This window comes from Chelonia mydas, chromosome 14 (genome assembly GCF_015237465.2).
Source record: "Chelonia mydas isolate rCheMyd1 chromosome 14, rCheMyd1.pri.v2, whole genome shotgun sequence".
Lineage (NCBI taxonomy): Eukaryota > Metazoa > Chordata > Testudines > Cheloniidae > Chelonia > Chelonia mydas.
In genome coordinates this window covers 23,637,409-23,648,373 of record NC_051254.2, presented here as the reverse complement: position 1 = coordinate 23,648,373, position 10,965 = coordinate 23,637,409, and the positions used below count along the sequence as shown (strand labels likewise).

Here is a 10,965-nt window from a genome sequence, read left to right as displayed (position 1 = left end):
AAGTACTGGATCAAACTCCCCTCGCTGTTTGCGTGTAACTGTGGTGATGGAAAGACCCCCAGGGGTCGCCGCTCCCAGCCCAGTCTGAGGAGAGGGCATTCGAGTCTGCACTGCTGCTGGGGTCACAAGCTGTCCGGCCTTCAAAAATCGAAGATGGCCTGCCCACGTGAGCAAGGGCTACTCATGTGAGTAAGATCTGCTCCCGGAGCCCCTCAGGGCTGCTGTGAAACTTGAGCAATGCCTGGGTCTTGTGCTGACCCCTCTACCCAGGTGAATTTTCCAGGTGCACCATTGCTTTGTGTAAAGGCTTTATCATATGCTTTGTATTATTCCCCTCCCATTGCCTGTGCATCCTAACAGTGTTTGCTTTTCTTGGCTGCAGCTTCCCACTGAGCAGGTGTCTTTATTGATTGATCTACAAAGGGCCCACACAGTTCAATTAACAGTGTCTATTCAGTGTGCAGCTATGGTCAAAGGAGATGTCAGGATGCATAGAGAACAGGATGGAGAATAACACAGAGAGCAGAGTAATGCCTCTATATAATCAATGGTGCCCCCTTATCGGCGTACTGTGTGCAGCACTGGACACCCCATCTCAAAAAGGACATTGCGGAACTGGAAGGGGATCAGAGAAGGGTGTTGAGAATGACCGAGAGCCTAGATAACTATGAAGAGATTGAAAAGAGTGGGATTGTTACCTAAAGAGGAGACAGATAAGAGGGGATATGATAGAACTACGTAAAATAATTAGTGGCATAGAGAAAGCAGCTCAGGAACGTCTCTTCTCCCTGTCGTCACACAAGAACAAGGGGAGCGTCACTTCAATTAAAAGGTGCCAAACCTGAAAGCGAGAAAAGGAAAATGTGCAACTAGACTGTGGAACTCACAGTCACGGAAAGTTGTAGTGGTGAAGGATTTAGCAAGACTGAAAAAAGAGCTTATCAGACTCTAGAATAAAGGTACGTGAGTCCTTTCCAGAATAGTCTGGATGGGGCAGAAGAGCTGTTTTAAGAAGGTATCAGGTGACACGCCCAATCTGATTATCTCCAACTCTTGCTAAAACAAGGTTAGATACGACTTGCCGCCTCCCCTTGTTCTATAAAACGAGAAGGAAATTCATTACAAAACTCAATACTGCTGGGCATCAGCAGTTCAAATGTGCACGTGACAGGTCGTGACCCAGCCAAACCTGCTGACCGCAACTCGCCCCCGGTTTAAACCTTAGGCTGTCGGTTATTGCAGATCTTCTGGGGAAGGCTCAAGTTCTCTTTTTTAGCACAAATAGAAAAGTCAGGGCGTGGTCAGGCAGCCTTTATGCGTGTGGGTTATGGCTGCAGGGTTGAGCCCATTGTCATCCAGCATTTGCAGAGACAAGCCCAAAAGCAGGTGTCATGTCTGGCTGTGTTTGTGTCTCCTCTCTTACTATGAATTGGGTTTCATTTTACCATAGAGGGGCCAAAGTCATCCCTCGTGTAACTTCACTGAATTTGACACCCTTGCTGTCCACTTCTACAGGGATCCATGTTATTGTATACTGACCACGTCCCCGGGGGATGCTGGAGCATGCAAACACAATGATTGTGCAGCAGACAAAGGGGGAAGAGAGGAAGAAACAAGTGTGGGCACCATGCCTGAGATGCCCCTATCATCACAGGGAATTCATCAGTGCCACATACCCATCTCAGTCTAACAGGCAATCCCGGCTTAGGGGCCCACAGAAGGAGGAGGCAGCCCTAGAGTGCCAGTCATGGAGGGATGTTCCTTTCCGAGCCTGGATCCAAAGATCAGTGTCACCCGTGTGTGAAAGAGCTGGAATCACTAATCCAGTGTCTAATTCCATGTTTACACCAAGGTACTGCTGGAATGCAAGTATCTTCCATGTATTTAACCTACGTCCCAGCAGCATTCAGGGCTTGTCTAGACTTAAAATGCTGCAGCAGCACACCTGTAGCACTTCAGGGAAGATGTTACCTACGCCAACGGGAGGGCTTCTCCAGCTGGCATAGCTAATCCAGCTCCCAGAGAGGACGTAGATAAGTCGATGGGAAAATTCTCCCGACGACATCGTGCTGTCTACACAAGGGGTTAGGTCGCTTTAAGCGCATTGCTCAGGGGTGGGGATTTTTCACACTCCAGAACAACAGTGATACCGACCCACTTTCCTAGTGCAACCCAGGCCTCAGGTATTTAACTGTTTCTGTTTACTGCAGAGTCAACATAACCACCTCTGGAAAAGCTAGTTCCTCATGTTTTCATGCTAGATTCAACGTCCCTTCCAAAATGTGTACTGTCAGTAATCACAATAACTCGGGATATGCTGGATATCCATATCAAATATCCAATCTCTATTTCAATCCTAGGCTATGCTTACATTAGACTTCTGCTAGCGTGTCGGGCAGGGATAGGAAAAAGTGTGATCCCTGACTAGCACCTAGCGTAGATGCAGCCCTACCTGCAAGGCTGCACTTTGACTGGTATAGCTTGTTTCACTTGTGGAGGGCAGGTTCAGTACAGTGGTAAATGCTCAGCTTTTCTGGTATAGCTGCAGCCACACTAGAAGCACTTTGCTAGTGTAGTGCCCTGGTATTCCTATGCCAGTAAAGCCCTTCTAGTGTAGACATGGCCCCAACATTAATAGCAACAGACTCTGCAGCCCAAGTACCCACAGAGCAGAAAATCATATCACTGTGAGAGCTGCAACAAGAGGACGTGAGATCCCAGTGGCCCTACAGCAGTCATTGTGATGTTGGGTGCTATCTCTTAAGAGTGGTGGACCTGCAGGCTCAGGGAAATTCCCCCGTCAGACGCCAGGTGTTGCAGCAATGCAGATAGTCTTGATTTTCCTGATGGATCTCACCAACTCCGTGGGCATATCATATTTCAGCAGAAGCCAGCACAGAAGGGGAAATTGTTTACTTAAAAATGCCCTAACTGAGGACATTTAAAGCACTTCTACGGATATGATCTTCTGTAAGCCATATGCAGCAGAAGAATTATCTAGGATGGGAGCAGTCTTGTATGCTGGGTGAACTTGGCATGTGGGGGGAACTACAAAAGGGTCAGAGGTTCAGCATGCCTAAAAAGCTAAAAGTCCAGATGCTTCTCAGATGTTTATCTGTTTTCCAACCTCTTTTGTCTGGAGGCTGGGCAGGTAATATCACAGGAACAGGCTTTCTCCAGAGATTTCCAGCGTAGCCTGGTTTTTGTCTGGTCTAAAATACCAGCCCTTTGTATCCTGAATGAAACTAGGAATTGCACAGTAAAAATCCCTGCCCTTCTCAGCATGTAAATAGGCAAGCTGTGTCTTTCAAGGGGCACTCTCTATTCAGTTTCCAAAGGTGAATCTGAAACAGTTCCACTTGTTGGCTCTGCCCCTGAGCCCCCTGCCACTGGCTGTCATTTCTACAGTCACATTTTTTGTACTTAAAAAGAAAATGTCCTGTCCCCTATTACTGAGTGAAAGACTCACACAAAGAGGGGAAACCAAGGCAGGGGCCACCCCTTTTTTCGGTTTGTCCAGCACAATGGAGGCCTGGGTTGTGATTAAGACTCCTCAGTATTCTGCAATACAAATAAATGAATGAGGCCCAGATCTTGCCAATCCTTACACACCAGTGACTTTACTCACATTGGCCCCAGTGAGCTCAGCTGATTACTCAGGAGAAAGAGTGGAACAGACCAGACACAAAGCGCCAGCAAATTCACAGTGTAAACACCTTGAAAACCAGAGACAAATGCTTTTTTCTCTATAATGTCTCAGTTCTAGTGATTGGTTTCTTTTCACAGGTTAAATATTTTCAGAGTGATTTGCAAATGGATGGTGTCTGTCCCTTTAAGTTTGAAGAGACAAGGTGGGTGAGGGAATGTCTTTTATTGGACCAGCTTCTGTTGGGGAGAGAGACAAGAAACTGATCCAATAAAAGAGATTCCCTCCCTCACCTTGTCTCTCTAATATGCTGGGACCAACATGGCTACAATAATGCAGCAAACAACTGTTAAATTTAACACATTTGGGAGTTCCTTCTATGTACCCTTTAGACAGCTGGGAGATTAGCCATTGTTTTTTAGAAGCAGTGAGCACCCACAAATCCCAGAGAAGTCAAAGGGAGCAGTGGGTGCTCAGACCACCTTTGGAAAGGGAAAATTAAGCCATGCCATTTACTTCAGTGGGGATTGGATCAAGGCTTAGCCCTGGTGAGAGATACCATCACTGGATAAGATTTGCAATTGGAATCTATGACAGTGTAACTAATTAGCGATAACAGAGCAATTAGCAATTGCCCCTGGGGTTACATACAATGCGAGACTGAGGCACCAAGTAAGTGCTTCTCTTCAGAGCCTACAGTAAACCAGAATACTCTATGCTGGAAAACCCATGAGCACGTGTTCTGTGTTTGCTTGGATTATATCTTGCCTGCTACCTGGGAGATTTACTGGTTAGACATAGCAGAAACCAGTAAAGCAATATGGCCTTGATTTTTTTTTTTTTTTTTAAAGACAGTTTGTGGATTTGTCAGCTTTATAAATAAGTGCTGGAGTATTCTGCAGTAATGCCTCAGAATAGGACAGTTTACAATGGTGCAGTGTTGGGAGCTCTTACTAGGAAATATTGCAGTGTTTTATATAAAATGTGATCAAATTGAGCTGAACGCTCCCCAAATCACTGGGTTTATCTGTATCGTCTTCACCAATTAGTGGTTGACCCGCTCTGTTACAAGCGCCTTTAGGCAACAAAAAGGTTGTTCCCTCACACTGAATATGCTGTGAGTTACTGTCTGTATATGGCATCAAATTAATCTGAACAAATCCATGAGCCTCACCTCAAATCTCAGGACCTACATACAGTAATAGCTCTCATGGTCTCCTGCATATTCCCTCCCCCCCACACACACCCCACACCATTTCTGGCAGGCTAGAAAGCTGTGGCCTTGTCTACACTCTGTACTTTCACCACCATCGCACCATGATGCAAACCCCTAGGGTAGATTCCCCACCTAAAAACTGACTTGCATTGATACACCTCATCCTGGTTTGACAACCTAAGGGTTTGTCTATGCATGAAGTTAACTATGGGTCAAGCTCAACAGGAACAAGGTGCTCCTATTCCAGAATAATAGCATCCACACATGGAGCTGTTCAGGAATAGCTGTTCCTGAATAACTCCATGAGTAGAGAAACCCAAGAAGAGTCTAAATTCTGTTGAGAGATTACAGTGGGTTTGAGCAGATAAAGATCACAGATTATAGTACTAAAACATACAATTTGGCATCACCCCTCTGGAGTGACACATTCAAACAGATTATGGCCCTTGAAATTACATTGCTTTCTGCAAGTTTTGCTGTGCTGCAGCTACACCGCTGTAGTCTAGACACTCAGTATTCAGGGAAGGAGGTTTTCCATCACTGTAGTAAATCCACCCCCTTGAGAGGCAGTAGCCAGGTGGAGAAAAGAATTTTTCCATTGATTTAGCAGTGTCTGTACCGAGGCTCAAGTCTGCTTAATTACATCTCTCAGGTGCATGGATTTTCTTCCAGTTTTCAAGCTATGTACAAAGGCACAGGCTTATGATCCTCATTTTACTGAAGGGGAAACTGAGGCACAGCACAGCTTAGCATTGTGCAGGGTAGCAGCAGTGTTAAGGTTCCTCATAGGACCAACACAAGGGTGATAAATCCCCTCCACGCACCACTGAGTCTCCTGTTCAAACACCAGCTATAGCTGCTGCCGGTTCTACCCATTCTCACTCCTAACCTTCCCTACCGCCCAGCTGCGTAAAGCCATGGCAGCACTGCAGCTCAGGGCTGAACTGCACAGTCCTTAAAGGGGAATTAGAGCCCCCATCTGCACTCCAACCCCTTAGCTATTAAGTCGGAGGAAAGGTGTCCCAGCCCTGAGCGTTGGCTCATGTATCTAGAGCCCATCCCTTTCCATGGAGGTATAGGCGTGGTCTAGGCTTTATATAGACCAGGTGGGCGCGAAACGGCTACAGAGTGGGCGTGGTTTGTGCTATATGTAGAGGGGGCGGGGCTAGCGGCCGCTCTACTCAGGTGCGCGGCGCTGCAGGTACCGCCGCTATGGCGTACAGTTGTGGGCGCTGCGCACTTTTCCTGCTTGGGGCTCTGGCTCTGGACGCGGCCGGGCTAGTGTTGGTGCTGGTGGGGTCAGTGGTGCAGCCGGCCCGGGCTGGGCGGCCCTATGGGGACTGCCTGGTGCTGTCTGGGGCGCTGCTGCTCTTCCTCTCGCTGCTCTGCTGGCTGCTGTGGTACGCGGGGAACCTGCGCGGGGTGCCGGCCTCTGAGCTGCCCCTGGGGGCCCGCAGCCCCCGGCAGATGCCGCGCTCTAGCCTGCTCCGCCTGGCTAGCAAGCTCTCGGAGCGCCTGTCCCAGCGCCGCCCGCCGCTGCCCGGCCCTTCCCCGCCGGCCCCCGGGTCGCTGGAGCTCCGCCGCCTGTGCGCCATGGAGAGCCCGGGGGCGCACGGGGACCGGCTGGTGTGAGAGTCCGCCCGGAGAGGCAGGTAACCGCTCATGCCCTCCGCTTGTCGCACACAGAGCAGGGCGAGCCCCCGGTGGCCGCGGACGCGGTGCCGAGCTGGTAGCCGGCACAGGAGCCCCGGGGCGCGGCGCGGGTCCGCTGGCTCTGCAGGGGTGCAGCGTTTCCAGCGCAGGAGCTGTGTACCGGGCAGGGCGAGCCTGGAGCGCAGGCCTGGGTCCCCAGCTGGGACAGCCAGGCGGCTCCATGGGGTGATGCCCGATGGTGGCTGGCTGTACAAGCCACAGGGGCAGGGACTCGAACCTACATGTTCTCTGAGCCCCTGCTCAGCCCGCTAGACCCTGCTGCCTCTGAGGGTGAGGTTGCTGAGGAGAGAACAGCAAAGGAGCCCAAGAAGGTCCTGTGGCAGTATCTGTTTAACCCTTTGGTGAGCAGAAACTCTCTTGCACCTTACACACCCACTACCCAGTCTTTTGGCTGGCAGTATAGGAAAAGCCACTTTTGTAAGGACACCAATTCCTTGGCTGACTTGAACCAAAGCAACTGCTCCCCTCTGTGACCTGTCCGGAAGCTGTACCAACAGTGGTATGTCTAGCATAGATGCCTCACTATTTTCTTCTGTGTCAGATCAATAGATGGCCCCTGGGTGACCAGATTGGATTGTGGCCTATGTAAACTGATATTGTTCAATTACTGCGGTAAGGGGATGGATGCTTTAAGTAGCATTAGAGCATTTACTGAAGAGAGACAAGTACGTCTGTACTTAAGGTCTAATGCTTATGCCCATTTATTTCCAGTGCTTTCTAGCCACTGCTGTGGATGCCCTGGTGTGAGTCCCACTGTAAAATACAATTTACATTGATGCAGTGGTTTGGGCACCAGCAAAGCTTGTGCAGGCTACAAACAATATGGAAAATGTTACGGCTCTGAATGAACTGGAGTATTTAATATGGTGTTTTATACGCCTGCCAGCTGTTCTTGCACACTGACTCAACTTGCCTTGAGTTGTACCTTAACGGAAAACCCTGTGTTGTAACAAATTAGCGCTGTTGCTTTAGGACGAAGGGGTCTGTCACCGTTTTCCAGATCCGTCTTCGGTGGATTTCTTGGAGTGCAGCTAAATAGTTCTTCAGAAATAGCTATTCTGCTTTAAATTCACCCCCTACCTTCTTCCAGAATAACTTCGGTGTGTAGCCAAGCCCATAATACATTTCCAATCTCACGGGATTTCAGTCTAGAGAGGAAGGTGAGGTGACTGCTTTGTAAAATCCTTGCCAGTCAGCCTGGGGTGTAATGGGGACTTCTCTCACCTGGCTTCCAGCTGTATGTTAATGTCTTTGGCTGGCATATGAATGGTGCTGATCTCTCACTCAGCTGTGTGAAATGTCTCAGGGCTGCTGGACTTCCCCTTCCACACCCCAAGGATTTGTATCAGCAGGGTGCAGGGGAATGGAAGAAATCTGAATGCTGTTACAAAGCTACTTTGCAAATTGGTGTCATTCTAAACAGACTAGATCACAGGTTTTGAGGTTCCTACCTCCTCCTCTACATAGGTGTTTGAAGCAACTGTCATGTTAATCAACTCCAGTTCTTTAAGGAACCCTTGCCTCGTTCCACTTCCCTGACACATGACACAGAAATACATCTAAAGCTCGATGTTTAAGCTCTTTTCCAATTTGTCTTTAGATGTAGATCTAGATCTCGTGTGCCATGCTATTCTGTTTTTCACTAGCATGTTGGATGCTGTTGCCCACAAAGGGAGAATATAACAAGCACTAATAAAACCCCAGCATCTCTTCCCTCCTTGTTTACTACCTTTAGAAATATTAAGAATGTCACTTCTGGTCGAAGCTGTCCTTTTCCTGAAGGTCCTATGGGGGTTAGAGCATGAGCTTTGTGCACACTGAATTTAACACTCTTTCTAAACTTTTGTCCCCTTGATCAATGTTCTAAAGATTCTTGTGATGTCATAATCTCACTAATTCTCCAGTCACTGGAATCTTCCAGGGCAGACCAGACTGGAATTTCTAGTGTTTTGAAAGCAGTTGTATAGATCTATTATAGCAGAATAACCATCTCCCTCTCAGGGCTGGTCTACACTGGAAATTTATACTGGCATAGCTCCATCTCCCGGGTATGGAAGACCCACACACCTGAGGGATGTAGCTCTACTGACTTAACCCTGACGTCCATGGTGCTAGGTCACTATAAGAATTCTTCTGTCCACTTAGGCCTAGTCTAGACTAGAAAATTAGACCGGTTTAACGGTCAGCCAGGGGTGTAAAAATCCACCCCCTGAGCAGTGTAGTTAAGCCAATTGAAGTCCCAGTGTAGACAGCAGTAGGTTGACAGAAGAGTTTGTCTGGTGACTTAGCACCTACCTACGCTTGGGGTTGGGAAGGTGGATCACTTATGCTGATAGGAGAATCCTTCTCAGCAGTGTAGGTAGTGTCCACACTGGAGTGCTACAACAACACAGCTGTAGTGGCTTAAGTGTAGACATAGCCTAACTCTAATATTCATTCTTGCAATGAAACCCTCTGCACAGCAAGAATGCATTGTGGAGCTGACCATACTGATGTACTGTTACATAGCTTTAAACTGGCCTTGACCAGGTGCTCACCAGAGCTAGGACCCTGCAACTAGTACTTGGCCCAACTTAGCCTCTACTCATCCTGCACCGTAGCATGTCCTTGGCTTTCTGGCTAGATGTCAGACCTGGAGAGTAAGAGTAGACAAAACTGCTTCTCTCATACCCAGCTTCTCCCTGCCTCAGCTGATGGCCAGAGATCTGGTCTATCTCTAATGCAGAAAACCTAAAAATTGTTAAAATAACACTTCACACTGTGTGCGGATGCTGTTTCTGATACTGACTGCTTCTTCCATCTGTCCTGATGCCTGCAAACATTGAAGGCAGTAGTGCTTCAGGAGAGTCCTCTGTGTTACTAATGTGAACTTTGGGAATGGATGAATGGAAACCAATCAAGTTGTACCTTTGCTTTCTAGAATACCTGGAAATATTGTCCTCGTGCATACTCACCACTCGTGTGGAATCTTGAGCTGGAAGAATCCTGGTTGGAGTTGTCAAGCTGTCTGGTGGAGGATGCTCATTTTGCTAAGACCGTTCTGCCGAAGTGTTATACTTCACAGCCTTTTAAAACTGAAATGTGCACAGATGTGATTGCTGACCTAGGACGTGTGTTCACACAATGGGGATCTCTTGAGACTGGTCAATGACTTCAGTATTGCATCTTCATTAAGCATTTTCACAAGCCGAGCCTTAAGTAAAGTTTATTTATTTTGTATGCCATTATTTTTTTATATTGCCCCTGTATGTATGACATCCTCTGTGTACAGTGTTTGCCTCTTGTATGTGACGTATGAGGCCCATGTTGAGACTTGCTCCTTTGAAGTAATATTCACCAATTCTTTATGCTGTCTTCCTAATGTTTACAGGTATTACAGTTTAATTTTATGTGCAGCTCTTTATATAAGAGGACTGGGACCTTGAGTTTTTAAATATTAAAATTATATTTATTGAGAACATGATGGATAGTTTGAAATATTCCGAACAGCCCTGTGAACTGGTGTCATGCAAAATATTTTTCTAGACTTTGTCCCTCATGGAAGGGAATGAGGGATGGGTCTTACGGAAAACAGTGTGTGGTAATGTAATTACTGTCGTCATGTATACGGGCTGAATTAACAGTGCGTGGAGAGAAACTGCCTGAATGCAGGCAAACTTCTGAGTGCATGACTCTGCCACCTTACTACTCCCTTAATGGAGATGGTTTTTAAAGTAGTTTTAAAACAGATTTTTCCAAGGCTTAGAACTGTCAAAGGAGGGTAGGTTTTCAGTGGATCACTAAAGGCACCTCTCTGCCAAGTTTTAAGTCCCTGCTCCAAAGCAAGGGCATGTTAGTGCCGCAGCAAAACAGCTCCAAGAATCTCTTGGGCACAAATCAAACAATGAGTGTTTTTTACCGTCTAGCCTCCTTCTTTAAAATGGCTGAAATGTCAAAAAACACTCTGGCAAAGGGGCTGCTGTTGGGAACTTCAACCTGAATAGCTGGAGTTTGGCAAAATTGTTAGCAGGTGAATAGGCTCTTACAGGGGAAAGTATTAGGTAACCTTAGCCTGGGACAGGGCTGCCTGCTCCTCTGAGGAATAGGTACCCTGGTGAGGCTTGGGTGTGTCTAGTGACCTCTCCAAACCTGTGCGCTTCAGAGGAGCTGAGTAAAGACACATTAAGTGAAAGAACAGAAAAGCAAGTCCGAGAGGGAACTTTCTGTACCACCCAATCAGTGCTGGGGCTCCCCTATCCTCTGTTGGCTCTGGCAAGGGACACTAGAAGTGATGCTGAAGGGCTTAGAAGGCAAATGTGCAAAAACTCCCGCTCTTTCTTTACTCTAGCTGTGGGGAGGAGAGGCAGGACAGGGCACAGAAGTATCAATTCACAGGCCTGAGAATAATTCC

At 47.5% G+C, this 10,965-nt stretch overlaps 1 protein-coding gene across 1 annotated transcript; it reads left to right on the top strand.

Moving 5' to 3' along the window:
• The first annotated feature begins 6,019 nt into the window (after positions 1–6,019).
• Positions 6,020–10,033, top strand: TMEM238L (transmembrane protein 238 like). The gene is made up of 2 exons (XM_037914390.2): positions 6,020–6,514; positions 9,496–10,033. The coding sequence occupies exon 1, from the start codon at positions 6,075–6,077 to the stop codon at positions 6,492–6,494; it is 420 nt and encodes a 139-aa protein (XP_037770318.1). The 5' UTR covers positions 6,020–6,074; the 3' UTR covers positions 6,495–6,514; positions 9,496–10,033.
• Positions 10,034–10,965: the final 932 nt, after the last annotated feature.

What these genes read in the sequence shown, in the direction of transcription:
- TMEM238L (XM_037914390.2), top strand. Translation starts at nt 6,075, where the DNA reads ATGGCGTACAGTTGTGGGCGCTGCGCACTTTTCCTGCTTGGGGCTCTG.